We start from the raw sequence: 20,114 nt of genomic DNA on the forward strand, positions 1-20,114 counted from the left end.
CGTTGGTGTGTATGGGTGGTTACTGAACTCTGAGTACCCACTACGGTGGAGTTGATTCCATAGTGAGCCCATAGAGCAGAGCAGAACCGCCTTGTCGTTGTTCCCAAGAGTGTTGTTACCTTTCTGTCGTTAGCAGCCAAGCGTCTTAACCACAGTGCTCCCTGGGCTCCCTAGCAGGTGAACAGAGACCCAACTAACTCAAACACTCCGTTTTCCAGCCGGCAGGATTTTTGATAGGCTGGAGAAGTCATCGTGCTTCCACACACTGTCAATTATGATAGGATTTTTAATGCTAAGGGAAAAGCTGCCACTCAAACCCACCAGTCGCGTCCATAAATATTTACACCCTCGGAAGCCCGGTGGTGCCGTAGTACTCGGTCTTAAAAGTGGCTGTGGGTCGGAAATCGATAGCAGCAGACTGGGATTTTTAACTTGAGTACTCCCCTCTATTGCGCGCAAGGCACCTTGGGAAGTGTAGTCTCTAGGCGTCGAGCGCCTGTGGCCGCAGGCGCTGACTCACCGGGCACCCAATCAGCAGAGAGTTAACTTGCTTCGAGCTCGTCGATTGGCTAGCAGTGAGCGGGCGCCCGCCCGCCCCCGGCCCGGTGCCGCCGCTTATTAAAGCCGCCGCGGGGCGAGGCTGGAGTGTCCGCGGTCGCCGCGTCTCTGGGCCTCTCCTCCGCGCTACCGACTGCAGGGCCGTCATGGCAGACGCACAGCCGGCGCCCGGCGGCCTCTCCGAGGAGGCCACCCTCAAGTGCTGCTCCGACCCGGACCCCAGCACCAAGGTGGGCGCAGACCCCGAACCCCCTGCCTTGGGACCCCCGGGTGAGCGGGGCGGGGGAGGGAGCCCAGAGCGGATCCGCCAGGCCCGGCCCGGCCCGGGCTGCGTTCGGGTCCCACGGGGCCGCCCGGCCTGTGTGTCCGCCCGCCGCGCACGGGCGCGAGGTCGGTGTCCCATGGGAGGCTTCGCGGGCGCCGCCGTGAATAGAAGGCATTCGTTTCTTCAGGCGGGACCTGCCTACTTGAACTTGTTGATCTTGGAAAAGTAGCTGGACGTCCTGGCCAACTGAGGCCCCGGCTCCTTATCTGCGGGTGTGGAGGTTGCACAGGCCGATCGCCATACCCACGAGAGCCGGTGTCCGAGGTTCAAAGGTCCCTGCCACGCCAGCCGCTCCCAGCCTCGGTGCTCTTTCTTTCTTTTTTTCTCTACTATTTTTAAAAATATTTATTCTCCCCCGTGGGTCCTTTTTCCTTAAGCGCGATGCATCACGTGCAACATTTCCAAACTTGGAAGGTAACTGCACCTTAGGATTTCCCTTCCCGGGCCACACCTTGCCTGCCCCGCGGCTGTGCGTAGTGGCCCCCAGGAAGGGTGACAGAAGTGTGGAACTTAGATCTGGGGGAATAACACTTCCTTCTCCGACCTTATCGTTTTACACTGGAGATCTTTTTTTTCCCTTTAAATCACTTTATTGGGGACTCGTACAACTCTTATCACAGCCCATACATATACAGCCATTGCCTCAGGTGCATTTGTACATATGTCACAGTCTCCGTTTTCAAAACATTTTCTTTCTACTTGAGCCCTTGGTATCAGCTCCTCATTTTCCCCCTCCCTCCCTCGTGAACCCTTGATAATTTACAAGTTATTATTTTTTCATGTCTTGCACTGTCCGATGTCTACCCATCCCCCTGGGAGCGGGTTATAGGTAGGTCGTAGTGATCGGTTCCCCCTTTAAACCTTCCCCCCACCCCCACCCCCCTGACCTTCTTCCCCTCCTGATATGGATACTCTCAATATTGGTCCTGAGGAGTTTATCTGTCCTATATCCCCTGTGTTTCCAGCTCTTATCTGTACCCCATGTACATGCTCCTGTCTAGCCAGATTTCTAAGGTAGAATTATGGTAATGACAGTTGGCGGGGAGGAAGCATTAAAGAACCAGAAAATGCTGTGTTTCATCGGTGCTACACTGCACCCTGACTGGCTAGTCTTCTCCCCACAACCCTTCTGTAAGGGGGATGTCCAATTGCTTACAGATTGGCTTTAGGCCTCCACCCTGCACTCCCCAACCACCCCCAATTTCGGGCGTGGTCTGAAAGTTTGCACCCCAAGAGCTTGCTTAACATGTCTGTACTGAGTCACTGGTGTAGCTCACTCAGGTGTGGTGCCTCCATGCATTGTCAGGAGTAGACACAGAGCCCCTCTGGGAGTTTATTCCAGCGTTCTCACCAACGCCAGTCAACACCCTTACATTTCTCTATTCACTTGGCTGCTGTAATTTGCAAATTCCTTAAAGATGGAATATGGTCTTTATTCAGACTTTAGGCAAGAGTCAGAAGCCTCTAACTCAGTGATTCTCAACCTTCCTAATGCCTCGACCCTTTAGTACAGTTCCTCATGCTGTGGTGACCACCCCCAACCATAAAATTATTTTCATTGCTATCTCTTAACTGTAATTTTGCTACTGTTATGAGTCATCATGTAACTATCTGATATACAGGATGTTTTTTCATTTTTAAAAATTGAACATAATGAAAGAATACTGATTAATCACAAAAATGAAGTAATTATATATTATGAAATATTTATTTCTAATGATAAGTCAATGAAATTTTATCTTGAAGCATGGTGTAGCATAGGTAACAGTCTTCACGCATGGTATTTATATGTGGGCATCTCTGCATGTGGGCGGACCCGCCTGAAGACAGAAGAGCGCTGCCTCAGTTCCTAAGACCATTGAAATACCATATGTGTTTTCTGATGGTCTTAGACGACCGCTGTGAAAGAGTCATTCTGCCCCCCAAAGGGGTCGCAACCCACAGGTTGAGAACCCCTGCTCTAACTGCTTAAGTCTTTGACACCTGTTAGGAAAAATGTTAGTCACTGCAGAATTTATGTATGTACACATACACCTACTAGGGAGGCTTCTAAATGTTCATGGAAAACTTTCATTATCTCTTAATTCTATTGTTTTCTACAAACTTTTTTTTCACCCCCCTCGCAAATGTACACACATAAACACGGTTAAGTCATACAGTATTATTACTAGGATCCTATAGAAAATATGTTTAAACATGTCTTGGCCATCATTGAAGCCTCTCGGTATCACACAAGTCTGTTTGAGTAGGGTCCCTTCAAAAAAAGAGGTCTATTAAATCAGTGACTTCTGAGGGGATCAGCAGAGCCAGTTAAAGTCACGGCAGAGATCAGATCAAAAAGTTAAGGAGGCTGGTTTAAGGGATTCCCAGAAGGGAGTCTTGATCGATTTCCTCAAAGGACAATCCTGGGGACTGAATGTGAAGAAGTTTTAAGAAAAGAGAAAACTACGTTGGTGAGAAAAAAGGCAGGCAGGCTGTGCTGAGGAATGGTTTTCCGTGATGACAATGCCCGGCTTGTTCTCCCAGAGGGGCAAGGGCCGGCCTACGAGAACCTCACTGGCACAGTTTACTCCTCCTACCCTGCAGGCCAAGGATGGGGAGCCTTTGTTCTGCCAAGGGCCGTTTGGATGTTTCTAACATCACTCGTCGGCCATGAGTTGGGCTGCGAACCGCAAGGCCGACAGTCGGAACTCAGCAGCAGCTCTGAGGGAGAAAGATGAGGCTTAGTACCCCATCAAGATTGGCAGGCTTGGAAACCCACAGAGGCAGTTCTGCCCGCCAGTAGGGTCAGGGTGAGTTGGCCCCGCTTCTCGCTGGTATTGATGACTTCAGGGACCGTACACAGCCCGAGGACTGGACATGGTCCACCCCTGCTGTAGGACCTGACCTTTGTCCTCACACTTACTTCTGTTGCAGAGGGACACAGCTGAATCCCTCAAAGTTATTAAAACTTTTTAATGTGTACATTGAAGAGCGGTGAGGAAAGCATAACTTGTCCCCATTGTATACAGAGGGGGTCGGGCAGAGAGGCGTTAGTCACACTGGTCCAGGAGGAGTCCACTCTCCCCACCTCTGACCTGTCCTGCCTCTGGGCACTGACTCCAGCAGTTCTTTTGGAACTTGCCATGAGAGAAGAAATATAAACCCGAACAAACTGAAGTCAGCCTAGCTTCAGCTTGCCTGTGCATGGCAGGTACTTTAAGAGATACCAGGCTAACTAAGACCATCCCTGCCCTTCCCCCACACATGCCAAAACTGACCCAAGATGGAACGAGGGTTAGCGTGCTATTGAAATGGTAGCCTACCCTAGGAACATGGGAGGGAGGCATTTTCAAAAGCGGCAGTAATGCTTGATGTGAGCTGGCAGTATTTGGACTCTGAAGACCTGCACTTAAGGTCCCCCACCCCCACCCCCCGTCTGTCATTGAATGATCTTGTGAGGACACTTGACTGTTGATTTAGTAACACGGGCGTAAAGCTACCTAGGAAGGCTGGTGGGTGGACACCTAACTAAATACACCAAAGCCATTGTTTCACCTCATAGCAACTTGAGGCTATCAATCTTTACAGGAGCAGAAAGCCTCATCTTTCTCCCAGTGAGCACCAGGTAGGTTTGAGCTACTGACCTTGAGATTAGCAATCCAGTGTAGACCTCTCTAGGTAAGAAGGGAGAATGAGGTAAAATGCAGTTCAAAACTACCATGCAGTTAGCAGCCTAATATATTACCAGTATGCTACCACAATTTCTACCCTGTCACAATGAATTGGAATCGCCTCAATAGCAGTGGGTTTGGTTTGTGTTTTGGTCCTATATGAGAGTCAAGAAAAGCTTTTACAAATGTAAAGAAAGCAGATGGTGCGTGGCTATCAAATATATAGTGTCTGGGGTCTAAAGGCTTGAAGTTAAACAAGCAGCCATCTAGCAGGGAAGCAAATAAGCCCACATGGAAGAAGTACACCAGCCTGTGTGATCATGAGGTGTTGATGGGATCAGGTATCAAAAGATCCAAAACAAACAACTATATTGACGCAAAAGAGTAGGGTTGGAGTGGAGACCCAAAGCCCATCTCTAGACAACTGGCTATCCCCCCACAGAAGGGTTATGAGGAAGAGACGATTCAACCAAGGTGCAGTATAGTATCTACGAAACACACGTCATTCCTCTAGTCCCCAATGCTTCCTCCCCCACTACCATGACCCAGTTCTACCTTACAAATCTGGCTAGGCCGGAGAACACACATTGGTACAGGTAAGCGCTCTCAACACATGGGATTCAGGACAGATAAACACCCCAGGAACAGTAGTGGGAGTAGCAATATCAGGGTAGAGGGATGGCCAGTGAGGGGGCAAGGGGAGAAAGGGAGAACCCATCACAAGGTTGGATATATAGTCCCTCCTCCCCAAAAGGGGATGAATAACAGAAATGTGGGTGAAGGGAGGCAACAGACAGTGTAAGATGTGAAATAATAATAACAGTATATAATTGATCAAGGATTCATGAGTGTGAGGGAGGGAGGGGAAAAAAGAGGAGCTTATACCAAGGACACAAGTAGAAAATGTTTTAGAAATAATGATGGCAACATGTACAAATATCCTTGATACAATTTATGTATGGAATGTTGTAAGAGCTATAAGAGCCCCCGATAAGATGATTTTTTTAAAGATTTTATAAAAAAGCTTTTAGTATTGGGACATGACCTGTGCTGCCATGAATAGAGAAGGTAACCAGATAAAGTTTGCTTCAGGGGTCGGAGTGAGAGAAAATGGAAGTGAGGGGGAAGGAGGACACTGGGCAGGTGGATGGTAACTGTGCTAGACAGACTCACACTGCGCATGAAGGCATGCAGGCATCTGAGAACTGAAACAGGTCCATGCGGGTCCTCCAGGTAATGCAGTGAGCCTTCAGCTATCGGGCAGTGGTGTGTGTGTGTGCATGTGCACACACAGTACAGTCACTGGGTGCTTGTGTATCTCACCCTATAGCGATTTCTACTGGGTAAATATATTTGATAATGTACATCTATAATTAAGAACATATGCATTTATTGAGGGTATTTGTTTATTTATAATGTGGGTGAAATTTAACAACAGCAACAATAAATGATGGCCTATTTAAAGAAACGATGGTCAGAGAAGAGTGTGGTAACCGTATGTGCTTACGTTGGGACCTTCTCCCAAGAGCAGCAAGGAGCCACAGAAGGATTCGTGTTCGTTAAGGCTGACCCAATTAGGTTTTCATTATAGAAGGGTCACTTGGTAGCGGTGAAGATAATGGATCCCATTCATTCCGATCAGCCTGCAAGAAGCAGAGAGACCCGAGAGCCTGTGAGAGACACCCCTGCCGTGGAGTTGAGTTGATTCCCATTCATAGTGACCCTGTGTAAGGTCTCCAAGGCTTCAAATCTCCACAGGAGCCGATGGTCTCATCTTTCCCCCAAGGATCGGCTGGTGGCTTTAAACCACCAACCTTGCAACCTGTGGGATAAACTCGAATGTTTATCCCACAGCGCCACCAGAGCTCTTTACTATGACCGTAGTCTAGGCAAAAAGTAAGTCGAGAGGCTTGAGCAAGATCATTTCAGAAGGCAAAAGGAGGCTTGGATTGGATTGGAGGAGGAGTGGTGAGAGGAAGGGAGGAAGCAGGAAAGGAGGGCGGAAGGGTGGACTTCAGGTGCCTGGCATGGACTAACAAAAGGTGCTAGAGGCCTTCTCTGTTGGAAATACAGTGCAGTGTGCTTTTTGAATCTGCTAAACTCCATATTTTAACACCAGTAGACATGTTAGTCCAGAGCTGAGCTTAGAGGGGTGGGCTGGGGAATGCTGATTTGGGAATCAAAAGAAATAGCTATCGTAGTTGTGGAAAGTTGATCTTTAATAATAACTGCAAACACCAGGTGAGGCAAGTCGCTTGCTGTGGATTAATCACTTTTATGTATTGTCCCATATACTCTTCAACTCGACTCTTGGAACATCTCCCAAAGTAAACCCAAACACAATGTCATGGTGTCAGTTTTGACCCCAAGCAACCCCCTAGGACAGAGTAGAGCTGCCTCTAACCACCACGCCATGGGGTTCCCAGACTGTAAATCTTTTTTTAAATCATTTTATTGGGGCTCATACAACTCTTAGCATAATCCGTACATACATCAATTGAGTAAAACACCCTTATACACTCGTTGCTCTCATCATTCTCAAAAATTGCCTTCTGCTTAGATTCCTGGAATCAGCTCATTTTCCTTTTTTCCCTCCCCCTCCCTCCCTGCTCCCCCCTCCCTCATGAGCCCTTAATAATTTATAAATTATTATTTTACCTTATCTTACACTACCCGGTATCTTCCTTCACCCACTTTCCTGTTGCCCATCCCCCAGAGAGGAGGTTATATGTAGATCCCCGAGATCAGTTCCCTCTTTTTATACCCCCTTCCCTCCCAGTGTCCCCACTCTCACTGTTGGTCCTGAGGGGTTTATCTGTCCTGGATTCCTTGTTTTTCCAGATCCCAACTGTACTGCTGCACATCCTCTGGTCTAACCGGGTTTGCAAGGTAGAATTGGGATCATGATAGTTGCGAGGGAGGAAGTGTTTAAGAACTAGAGGAAGGTTGTGAGTTTCATTATTGCTACACTGAAACCTGAGTGACTCATCTCCTCCCCACTACCCCTCTGCAAGGGATGTCCAGTTGTCTACAGATGGGCATTGGGTCCCCATTATGCACTCCCCTCTTCACGATGATATGATTTTTTCCCCTGCCTTTGTTGCTTGAAACCTGGTCGCTTTGGCCCTTCATGATCACACATGTTGGTGTGCTTCTTCCATGTGGGCTTTGTTGCTTCTGGGCTAGATGGCTGCTTGTTTACTTTCAAGCCGTTAAGTCCCCAGACACTATATCTCTCGATAGCCGGGCACCATCATCCTTCTTCACCACACTTATTTATGTACACATTTGTCTTCAGCGTTTATGTGGGGAAGGTGATCACACAATGATAGTTTTTGTTCTTTGTTGTCTGCTACCTGATCCCTTCAACACCTTGTGTTCACTTAGGTGTGTGTGCTTCTTCTCTGTGGGCTTTGTTGCTTCCGAGCTAGATGGCTGCTTGTTTGTCTTCAAGCCTTTAAGACCCCAGATGCTATATCTTTTTAATAGCTGGGCACCATCAGCTTTCTTCACCACGTTTGCTTATGGACACGTCTGTCTTCAGCGATCATATCCGGAAGGTGGGTATCATGTTTAGCTGAGTAAGCAGATTGCCACAGCTTTCTCCCACAGAGCAGATGGTAGGTTTGAACCATCTACCTTCGCCTTGCCAGTGGAGTACTTAATCAGGGCTCCATCCCGTGGAATAGGGGTCGTGTTTTCTCCATTCTGAAGGTGTCCCAACTGAGATCCAAGGTCACAGAGGTAGAACCAGCATTTGGACTGTACTGCCTCTCAAGGATTATTATTTTTTCCTCATACTTACATGTGTGTTTTTTCTTCCTCTGTGTGAGAATTGAAAAGCCTCACGACACTGGATGCTTCTGGACTTTTCCTATTTCTCCTGTCTGCCACAGGAATAGTTTGGCATATGTGCTAATTTAAAATATATATACTTAAAAAAATTTTTTTTTAATTCCTTTTTTTTTTCTCCATTTAAACTTTCCTTTGTTCCTCTCAGCCATTCTCTCTTCCCTGTCTCCAGGGTAACTTCATCTACAGCGTGTGGTTGGCTGGTGATGTGTGGAATGGGAGGAGAGAATGGCATGAGGCTTGTTAGAATAGCCAAACACACTGCCACTGAGCCCCTTCACACTCACTTCAGGATTGCTGAGACTGGGAATCTTGATGGGAGCAGACAGCTTCACCTTCCTCCCTCGGTGCAGCTGACGGGTTTGAATTGCCAATCTTGTGCTTAGCAGCCCCACGCTTACCTGACAGCCACCAATCCTCACCAAAATAGAAGAAATCGAAAAAGCGTAGCTGGATCATTTCTAGAATAACCTGTCACCTCCTGGTACAGATGAAGTAAGCGAAGTCACCCTAGATAGAGGAAGGTAGTTTTTAGAAAATGTATCTTACATCAACCTGGGGTACAATCTGATTCCTCCTATATACGCTTGTATTTCCAAAAGGATCTTCATTGAAAGCAAGTGAAAGGTCGATTTATTTATCTATTAGGTCAGGTAGGGGAAAAAACACTAAATTGATATTTGTTTTATGGGAGATATAATATCTAGGGGTCAAGAATTAAGAACTGCTTTCCCTTTTCAGAGGAGGATAACTCCTGCTCTGTTTCCCAGGAAACTGGTAAAAATGAACGATTGCTTTTAGGCAGCATCGTTTATGATAAAATCACATGACTGGCAAATTGTAGCTGGACTAGAAGAATTATCTTACCTTTGAGGAGCCCTGGTGGTGTCCTGGTTACAGGTTGGGCTGCGGTCCGCCTGGCTTTCTACTCCCATTACCAGTTCCAGTCTCGGAAACCCGCGGGAGGCACCGTGACTCAATATTGACTCAACGGCTGTGAGTTTTGGTTGAGGTAGCCTTGGCTGTTCCTTCTGGAGCTTCTAGAAGCTTTGGTTCTGAATTTTAAAATGAAAACCAAACTTAACTGCCATTGAGTTGATTCCAACTTATGAAGGGTTTCTGAGGCTGTCGACCTTTACCTGAGCAGATAGTCTCATCTTTGTCCAAGGGAGCAAGCACCTGGTGGCTTGGAGCCTTGTGGTTAAGCAGCCCGACAGCACCACCAAACAAACCTTCAAACTCACTGTCATCCAATTGATGCTGACTCATTGCAGCCCTAGAGGATCGAACAGAACTGCCCTTGTGGGTTTCTGAGACTGCAACGATTTGCGGGAGTAGAAAGCCCCTTCTTTTACCTGCAGAGTGGCTGGTGGTGTCGAACTGCCGGCATTTCTTATTGCAGCCAAACACATAGCTATACCACCACCAGGTCTCCTTCACAGTGCGACTAGGGCTACCTTCAAACTCGGGAGTGACTACGAAGGTATTGCAGCTAAGGATATTTTTATTTTTTAATTATGAGCATTGACAACACTCTTGAAGTTTGGGAAGCTTGGCGAGGGGGACATTGATACTTCTTAAATTAATTTTAATACTATTGTATAGTGTGTGTTAGACATTCATAAATACATAGCTGTGTTAATAGAGAATAAAATTAAAGGCTTTAACATTATTAATTTTGAGTTATAATGAATCCTAATAGCATATTAAATGAAATAGTGGCGTTCTTGGAGGTGTAAAGGTAATACCATCTGCTGCTAACCAAAAGATTGGAACTTTAAGTCTCCCCTTTCTTGGAAGAAAGGTCGATGATCTTTTCCCAAGCAAGCAACCACGTCAAGCTCCATGGAACCCTGCTCTGTGCTGACGCCCAAGGGGCCACAGGGCGTCAGAACCCACACCACAGCAGCTGGTGGTATCAACGCCTGTAGTCTGCTTGTTAAACTAAAAGACCGTGTGTATGTCCGCATGACATTGTGTTCTTCTGAATCGACATTTTAAATGTGTTAAGACCATCAATTATCTAATAGCAATTTCTTTATTTTTGGAGTCACTTTAGCAAGGGGGTTGAAACCAGACTTTCAGGGTTGAAATTTTTATTTTGCCTCTTACTCGATCAGAGGTAAAATTGGGGCAACAATACTACCTCAAACAGTTGTTATGAATTACGTAACTGAGTTTATGTCTGCAAATCGCTGAGAAGAGTGTCTGGCTTATAGTCATTAGATGTGGGTAGGGGTGAATAGCTTGTGTACACATTCTTGTCATGGTTCCTGGTTATTTCCTTAGATAAACCCCAAGAAAAGTCCAAGAAGATGAACCCCTAAAGACTCTTAAAGTCAGAACTCTTTCTTGAAAGATCGTAGGCTAGGTCTAGAATGGGCGCACAGGTAAGGATGGGGTAGGTGGCGTAGGGGAGGGGAGGAAGGGGGAGGGTTACCCAACTTGCTTTACATTTCTTGGCACAGCGCCTGCAGACATGGCTTTTGTGTAGCCTGTGTGGATGGATCGGACAGAAAGACCACACAGTCGTGTTTGTACTCTAGCAGTGCTAACGATGGCTCCAGAAAACTGAGGCTCCCTGTGATGAATGGGAGCTCGGTGTCACTGATGGATTGAAAACCGATGAGCAGCTTTGAAAGGGCTATTTTGTTAGCTTATACTTTCTCTTATTTCTAACTGTAGAAGAGGCCAATAATGTTGGGTACAACTTGATCAAGGAGGTGAGGTGTAAGGAGAATGCAAAAGGTCACTTATTCATTAGGAAATATCAGTGACCAAAACAAACATGTGTCAGAGAGGAAAGGTGTTACAATATAAATATATAAAGATGTATGTGATTTTATAATTATGTGATTGTATGGCATATTAAAAGTTAAGTGCTATGGAAGAAGAAAATGAAACAGGATATACAGAGATTGACGTACAGAGTTACAGTTTTAATTAGGGTGCCCTAGAAAGGCTTCTAGGACCCCTGGTGGCATAGTGGTTTAACCATTGGTCTGCTAACTGCAAGGTCAGCAGTTCAAAACCACCAGCTGCTCTATGGTGAAAAGATGAGGCTTTCTGCTCCCATAATGTTTTACAGACTCGGAAACCCACAGAAACAATTCTCTGTCCTATAGGGTCATTCTACTTTGCCCCATGAGTTGAAATCAACTAAATGGAATGAGTTTAGTTTGAGAAAGACTTCTTTGAGAAAATGACATCATTTGATAAAACTTAAAAAGATTCGTTAGGAAAAGTGGCTGTCTGGGGAAAGAGCATTCCAAGAAAGGGACACCCAGTATAAAAGTTCCATGGCTATAGCATGTGAGCCTTGTTCAGTGAACTGCTAGAAATTAGTGTGGAGTAGAGTAAAACACACACACAGTGTATGTAGGGTAGAAGTCAAACAGCAGAGTCCACCAGGCTAATGCCAGGTGTGGGCAGGGCTGTGTGCCTCCCAGGAGGCCCATGCTGGTTGTTGGCTGAGTGCTGGACTCAGTTCCTAGCAGTTGTAAGACCAAGGTCCCTGTGTCCTTGCTGTCTGTTAGCTGAGGCTGTCCCAGCGTCCTTACCTGTGCGCCCTTACATCTCAGAGCCCAGATGGATCCTTCTCACACTAGGAACCTCACTTCCCCTCAGCCAGACCTCCCCTTTGTCTTCTTTTAAAACAATTTTTGTTGCGGTTGTTGAAAATAAACACAACATACACCAGTTCAACCCTTTTTGCATATGGAATTCAAGGCCATTGCCTATGTTATTCAAGTTGTCTGTTCATTCTCACTCTCCTTTTCCAAATTGTTTTCTCCCCTTAATATAAAGTCACAGCCTCCTGTGCTTCCAGAGTTGCTCCTTCTGCCTTCTTCTCCTTCATCTCTTCTCTGAAGGACTCTTCTGCCTTCTTCTTCTGAATGTAAGGGCGCAGGTACTTAATTACATCAAGGCTCCCCAGATAATCCAGGTGTCCTAGTCTAAGGTCAGCTGATTAGTAACCTTATTCTGTATCTTATGAAGTCTCCTTGTGGCACCTAAGTTACTACATGCTTGAACAAACACCCAAGCTCAACCCACTGCCATCAAATCAATTTCAGTTCAGTGACCCAATAGGGCAGACAGAGTACAAATGTTTTCCAAGTAAGGTTTCTAAGGCTGTAATTGTTACAGAAGCAGGCTGCCACATCTACAGAACAACTGGTACGTTAGAGCTGCCAAGCTTTCGGTTAGCCTCTGAGCACCTACCCATGGCAGCAGGAGGGTTCCTTCTTGATGGACTAACCAGGGTCACATTCAAATGGGGTTATCATGCAGAACTGACCAGCACGTGGGAGGTAGAGAGCTAGTCAGTAACCCCCTCTGGTTGAAGACCATCAGTCATATGAGGGTGCTTAAAGAGTTTGTGGGAAAACTCCATTATCTTTTCATTCCATTTTTCCACAAACCATTTGAAGCCCCTTGTACACCTGGGATTGAACAAGCTAGGTTCATTGCTCAATTTTCACAAAGGAGAATGCACGTGATACAGACCTGTGGGGCAGGTATGTCAGCACGAAGCGTGAGAAGGAATCTATTATCCACTCGGACTCGTGGTAGCTGGTTTAGGGAAGCAGAAAGGCCCCTGCGGCGGCACACTTGTTAAGTGTGTGGCTGCTAACTAAAAGCTGGATGGTTTGCACCCACCAGCTACCCCACAGGAGGAAGATGTGGCAGTCTGCTTCTCTAAAGATTTACAGCCTTAGAGACCCAGTGGGGCAGTTCTCAATGTCACTGTCATCGAGTCAATTCCGACTCAGAGTGCCCGTTGTAAGACAGGAGATCTGCCCAATGGGTTTACAGGGCTCTGAATCTTTATGGGAGCAGACAGCCTCATTTTTCTCCCTCGGAGTGGGTTGTGGATTTGAACTGCTGGCTTTATGCTAAGAAGTCCACCAGGGCTCCAGTGAGCAAGCCTCCTTTGGCCTAAGAGTGTCACCATGAGTCAGAATAAACTCAATAGCACCAATGTTGCTTTGGTTTGCTAAGGAAACAAGATTTATTCCAGATTAGATTCATTCTGATTAGTTCGTTATCCTAATGAATATTATCAAGAAGGGAAGAATAGATATTCCAAACAGAAAGTAACAATTGAGCCTTTTTGCACTGAGTACTATAGAATAAACAAGAGGCCCAAAGGAGAGGGGCAAGCCCCTCAATGTTTTCCCTAAGGAATGGCACCCAGTGGGCCAGGGCCAGCTGGATCCCTGCAGATTTGGAATTCCAGAGCCAAAGCTCATGGAATGCGACTGAGGCCTTGCCTATAGCTCCTCCTCCAGAGTAGTGGTACCCTAAGTCTGGTGTAGGAAAGGCTGCTTTCCCTCTGAGACGTGCCTGGACCAGTCTTGGTCAGGACCTGAAGAATCACACGCAGGGTTTTGTCTTGAAGCCAGCTGGCTACTCAGGTTTCCACTGCCGTGTAGAGAAGCAGCAGTCACTCATATTAACCAGGAGAGGGGGCTCTTTGCTGTTTTTGTAGCATTCCGAGTGTCTTATTTTTATGTGCAGACTCTGCAGTCGTCTCGCTGCCTTTTCTTGTTGAGCGGGCAAGAGGGGAGTGACTCACTTCATTGCAGGCACAGCGTGACGTTGTAGGTGGCCTTTGGATATGCTCCCCGGGAGAAAGCAAGGCCAGGTCTGGATCTCCGAGCTGCTTCTGGGCCTGTCTCAGCTGACACTAAGATGCTACGGAGCAGAGCAGCTGACCTGGAAAAGCCATCCCAATTTTCCAGAAGCCTGTAGCTGCAGAGCCAGCTGCACTTATATGCTGAAAAATTGGGAATAAAGCCATTAACATTCATTGGCACTTGAGGAGCCAGCCCCAATCCCATGTACACCTGCCCCTCCCCCCAGAAAAATTTATTTCAAAGGATGGCACTGAATCTGAAGCTCCGGGAGAGGGACATATCTGATCGGAGCACACGGGAGCAGATGAAGGGGGAGGGTGAGAGTAGAGCACATCCTGCCCCACCAGGCCTTGAGGACGATGTTCCCAATTAGAGCAGCCAGGCCATAGACACAGAGACACAGTGTGGGAATTGCGCCTGATCTGATCCCGCCACACCTAGGCAAAATACTAAGGGGGTGCAACAGAACAGCAAGAGAATGTAGCAGCAAGGTCCCCAGGGAATGTTGAACATGGACTTTGGGGCCAGGGCTTGTTGCCTCAACAGATTGGACTGGAAAACACTCCTAAAAGCCAACAAACAGTCCTTGAACTAACTATAAGCTTTTCTTTCTTGTTGTGTTTTGTTTTTGTCATTGGCTTGTTGTATATTGTTGCTTGGTTGTGCTCTGTCTTGTTTTTGTGCATGTTATTATCTCTGCAGGTCTGTCTAAATAAGATAGGCTGGAGGAGAAAACAACAGAACCTACAGTCCCGGGGGGACATTGGAGAGGAGAAGGTGGGGGGAAAGGTAGTGGTGTTAACAAACCCAGAAACAAGGGAGCAACAAGTGATCCAAATCGGAGGTGAGGAGGGTGTAGGAGGCCTGGAAGGGCGTGATCAAGGGTAATGTAACCAAGAGGAATTACTGAAACCCTGTTGGGGACTGAGCATGATAGTGGGACAGGAGGAAAGTCAAGGGAAATAGAGGAAAGAGCTGGGAGGCAAAGGGCATTTATAGAGGTCTAAATAAAGGCATGTACATATGTAAATATATCTATGAGGATGGGGGGATAGGTCTATGTGCATATATGTATAGGTTTAGTATTAGGGTTGCAGAAGGACATTGGGCCTCCACTTAAGTACTCCCTTAATGCAAGAATACTTTCTTCTATTAAGTTGGCATTCTATGATGCTCACCTTCCTGACAAAAAACACTGAAGACAAAGCAGGTGAATAAGCAAATGTGGTGAAGAAAGCTGATGGTGCCTGACTATCAAAAAATATAGCGTCTAGGGTCTTAAAGGCTTGAAGGTAAACAAGCAGCCATCTAGCTCAGAAGCAACAAAGCCCACATGGAAGAAGCTCACCAGCCTGCGTGATCAAGATGTGCCAAAGGCGGATCAGTTATCAGGCATCAAAGAACAAAAAAAATCATATCATTGTGTGCTCACCTCCCTGATATGCTCATTGAAGTCAAAGTGGGTGAATAAGCAAATGTGGCGAAGAAAGCTGATGGTGCCCAGCTATCAAAAGATATAACATCTGGGGTCTTAAAGGCTTGAAGATAAACAAGTGGCCATCTAGCTCAGAAGCAACAAAGCCCACATGGAAGAAGCTCACCAGCCTGCGTGATCAAGATGTGCCAAAGGCGGATCAGTTATCAGGCATCAAAGAACAAAAAAAATCATATCATTGTGTGCTCACCTCCCTGATATGCTCATTGAAGTCAAAGTGGGTGAATAAGCAAATGTGGCGAAGAAAGCTGATGGTGCCCAGCTATCAAAAGATATAACGTCTGGGGTCTTAAAGGCTTGAAGATAAACAAGTGGCCATCTAGCTCAGAAGCAACAAAGCCCACATGGAAGAAGCACACCAGCCTGTGCAATCACCACGTGTTGAAGGGATCAGGTATCAGGCATCCTCAGAACAAAAAATCATATCACTGTGAATGAGGTGGGGAGTGTGGAATAGAGACCCAAAGCCCATTTGTAGGCCACTGGACATCCCCTTATAGAAGGGTCTCTGGGAGGAGAGGAGCCAGTCAGGATGTGATGTAGCAATGATGAAACATACAACTTTCCCCTAGTTCCTAAATGCTTCCTCCCCCCTCACTATCATGATCCCAATTCTACCTTACAAATCTGGCTAGACCAGAGGATGTACACTGGTACAGATAGGAGCTGGAAATACAGGAAATCCAGGCAGATGATCTCTTCAGGACCAGTGGTGTGAGTGGTCATATTGGGAGGGTGGAGAGAAGATTGGTTGGAAGGGGGAACTGATTACAATGATCTATATATAACCTCCTCCCTGGGGGACGGACAAGAGGGAAGTGGGTGAAGGGAGACGTCGGACAGGGCAAGATATGACAAAATAATAATTTATAAATTATCAAGGGTTCATGAGGGAGGGGGTAGCAGGAAGGGAGACGAAAAAGCGAGGAGCTGATGCCAGGGGCTTAAATGGAGAGCAAATATTTTGAGAATGATGAGGGCAATAAATGTGCTTTATACAATTGATGTATATATGGATTGTGATAAGAGTTTTATGAGCCCCTAATAAAATGATATAAAAAAACATTGACACCAGCTGAATACAATAAAATAGCTTGGGACTTGTTTGTTTTAAATGAGTTTTGATGCTGAAATGGTACATTTTGGTTATTTCCATGTCTTCGTGATGCTGAGTGAATCCAGGATGTATTACACAATGGGAGTTAAAGGGAGAGATGCCCATGCTACATTAGAAGTCAAAGGTATTGGGCCTGTTTTGTCAAGATCATGAGTTTAAGAGAATCCTAACCTTTTGGGAAGGTCTCACCTGATTTACAACTTAGAGTCTGTAAGGTAGAAAGAGACCTGAACTAGAATCAGAAGGCTTAGATGTCTAGTTTAATCATTATGGGGTGTCAATTTTTCATGTATAAAATGGGATTATTAATGTATGTCAGTTATTGTACCAATGAAGTAAAACTCCTAGGCAACATGTTGTTTTTAATGGTTGATATTAATAATGATTATTGTCCAAGTATTGTGAATAATCTCAACACCATGAATTTACATATTATACTTTTTTTCTCCAGAAAAATTAATCCTTCTGTTTCCTGATTTGTAAATTGGACCATTTCACAAAGGTTTTAGGGCCAGTAACTTTTTACTGTCATCTAGGAGTTGTTTAGGAGTCTAGGTCTTGTGAATAATTTCGCGCTATTTTATCTTGTTAACAGTGAATTGTGCTGGAAGGGCACTATACATTCATTCCTCAAATATAATAGTCATTGGATTCCTTATTTATGGTTACATCAGGGTCTCAGATTGGGTTGCTGAAAAGGAGCCTCAAGCTAAAGGTTTATTTGTAGGTAGTTTATTTCAGAAAGGATCACAGAAAACTATGGAGTGGGCAAGGGAGGTCAATGAAAAGTACCCTATATACTCGAATGTAAGTGGACCCGAACATCAGCTAAGGCACCTGATTTTACCACAAAAACTGCATTTTAAATGTGCTGAAAAACTCAACTTATACATGAGTATATACAGTATATTAAGGTGCCTTTCCAGGAACCGTGGTGGTGGTGTGGTTAAGCATTGGGCTGCAAACCACACGGTCAGCAGTTTGAATTCACCAGTGCTCAGAGAGAGAAAGACTTGGCTTTCTACTCTTATAAAAGAGGTTCAATCTCTATGACAAAATAATAATTACTTATAAATTATTAAGGATTCATGGGGAAGGGGTGTGTGGGGAAGGAGGAGGGAAATGAGGAGCTGATACCAAGGGCTCAAATAGAAAGCAAATGTTTTGAGAATGATGCGGGAAACAAATGTACAAAAGTGCTTAACACAATGGATGGATGTGTGAATTGGGATAAGAGATGTATGAGCTCCCCAATAAAATGATTGTTTAAAAAAGTTTCCATCTCAGAAGCTCCAGGACAGTTCTCCCATGTCCCGTAGGGTCTCTGAATCAGAATAGATTTGATGGTGTGTTAGTCTGGGCAGACTAGAGAAACAGATCCATGGACACACATGTGTATAAGAAAGAGGTTTCTGTACAAGAGCAATTGAACATGGGGAAAATATCCCAACTCAGTCCAGATCAAGTCCATAAGTCTGATATTAGCCCATATGTCTGATATCTATAAAGTCCTCTTCAGACTCACAAAACACATGCAATGAAACACAGGATGATCCCAAGCCAGTGGGTAGAAAGTCTTCGGGTACAGTGGTGTTGTAAGCATCTCAGCGCTGACAGGAGTCTCTCAGTGGCTTCTCTGGCTTCCGAGGTCTGGTTGCGTCCATGTGGCTTGTCTTCTGCAATGTCTCCCAGGGAGTAGCAGAGAGAGAGAGGTGTCTTCCGCCTCTAAGGAGGAAGTACCAGATTTCCCACAAATCTCAGGAGAAGGCTATGCCCACACAGAAGTCTCATTGGCTCTCTCCAGATTGACTGCCTAGAATCCACCCGACACTCGTTAAATTGACACCAGATTAGGTGACGACCACAATGGCAACGAGTGTTGGTCTTTCCCTGTCTGAAGGTCTCTCCCCAAGAGAGAGTAAGAAAAGCGATGAAAACCAAAGCCATGTGGGAACAATTAGCATAGTGGCGTAATGGACCAAGCAAACATCAGTCTCCTTGACCCTGAGACCAGAACTATAGATGGGACCCGACTACCATTACCAGTTGTTCCGAAAGGGATTACATTAGAAGATCCTGGATGAAGTGGGAGAAAAAAAGCTAGAACAAAACTCAGAATCATAAAAGAGTCCGGGCTTGCTGGTCAGATAGAACCTATTGGAACCCCTGCGAGCAAGGTCCGGAATCACCTTTCCGATTGGGAACTGAGCGCGCCCTGTGGCTCAATGTTGATCTGTCTGTAAGGGGGACAATAACACTAGTGAAGTAGGAACACCCTAGATTCATCAACCTCTTGAGATCAAAGGGGCAGCAATTACCAAAAGACAAAATTCAAAAGGGCTAGGAAGGACGAATGAATGGAAACAGGGAGTAGGGTTGAGTGATGTTACATTGTGGGGTTGCAATGAATGAAATGAAATGTGTATCATTGTTGAATGCAAAACTAATGATCTGCTCTGTAAACCTTCACCCCAATGCACAATAAAAAGCTGAAAAATAAAACGAAAGCTGCATTAAGAGTGAATTACTTGGCAACTGGGGTTCAACCCTGCTGGTGAGCTGTAAGAGACGGTGTGGCGCATGCTTCAGAATGGGTCCCTAAGGGCTAAGGGAAGCAGAGATGTGTTTACCTACCACTGTTTGAAGGTCCTTCCTACGTGTGTTGGTCTGGTAGACCAGAGAAACAAATTCGTAGGCACTCATGTGTATAAGAGTTTTATATAAAGGAGCAATTGTATACTGAGAAAACATCCCAGTCCCGATCACGTTCTTAAGTCTGATACTACCCTATATGTCAATACTAGTCTGTAAATTCCAGATCAAGTCCATAAATCCGATATTATCCCATATATTGATACTAGTTCATAAATTCCTCCTTAGACACAAATGTACTCATGTAATGACACTGAATGCAGGAAGATCACAGCCAGGGGGTGGGAAGTCTCGTGGATCTAATGTGGTGGAAGCATCTCAGTGCTGGCATGGTCACCACGTGGCTCCTCCAGCTCTAAGGCTCTGACTGCCATCAGCCTGCCTCCCTGTGCCTTGTCAACAGGAATGTCTCACAGGGAGTGTATGTGTGTGACCTGCCTCCAGGGAGCTATTTATCTTCTTAGTGCCTCCAAATATGGTCATCAAGCTGCGACCCAACTGACAGGCTAGACTCCTTCCCGCCACAAGTTGACACAGATTATGTAACTACCACACGAGGGTATCAACTCCCTTGCCCTTTGGACCTGTCCCACACAGGAGCTTGCTCCTATTGTCCAGAAAACATCCTGGTCGGAGAGCCACAGGTGGCTATCTGTAGGTGGGAATTCTGGGAATTGTTTCCTGGTGATGTCTATGATAAGCAAGGGCCCAAACATGTGTGGAAACAACTTCATAGACACTCATGGTTCTTGTCCTAGTGCGGATCACAGTGTGTGTATTAAAGGCTCGAGTTAGAGGTGTTCAATGCATACTGCTTCTC

General features: G+C 45.8%; 1 protein-coding gene across 1 annotated transcript in view; it reads left to right on the forward strand.

Annotated features, from left to right (window-relative positions):
- Positions 1–623: 623 nt before the first annotated feature.
- GLO1 (glyoxalase I) overlaps positions 624–20,114 on the forward strand; it is a 30,351-nt gene continuing 10,860 nt past the window's right edge. The window contains exon 1 of the mRNA XM_075555165.1: positions 624–788. Coding sequence (XP_075411280.1) covers positions 705–788 — 84 coding nt within the window. The 5' untranslated portion in view covers positions 624–704. The remainder of the gene's footprint in view (positions 789–20,114) is intronic.

This window comes from Tenrec ecaudatus, chromosome 7, assembly GCF_050624435.1.
Source record: "Tenrec ecaudatus isolate mTenEca1 chromosome 7, mTenEca1.hap1, whole genome shotgun sequence".
Lineage (NCBI taxonomy): Eukaryota > Metazoa > Chordata > Mammalia > Afrosoricida > Tenrecidae > Tenrec > Tenrec ecaudatus.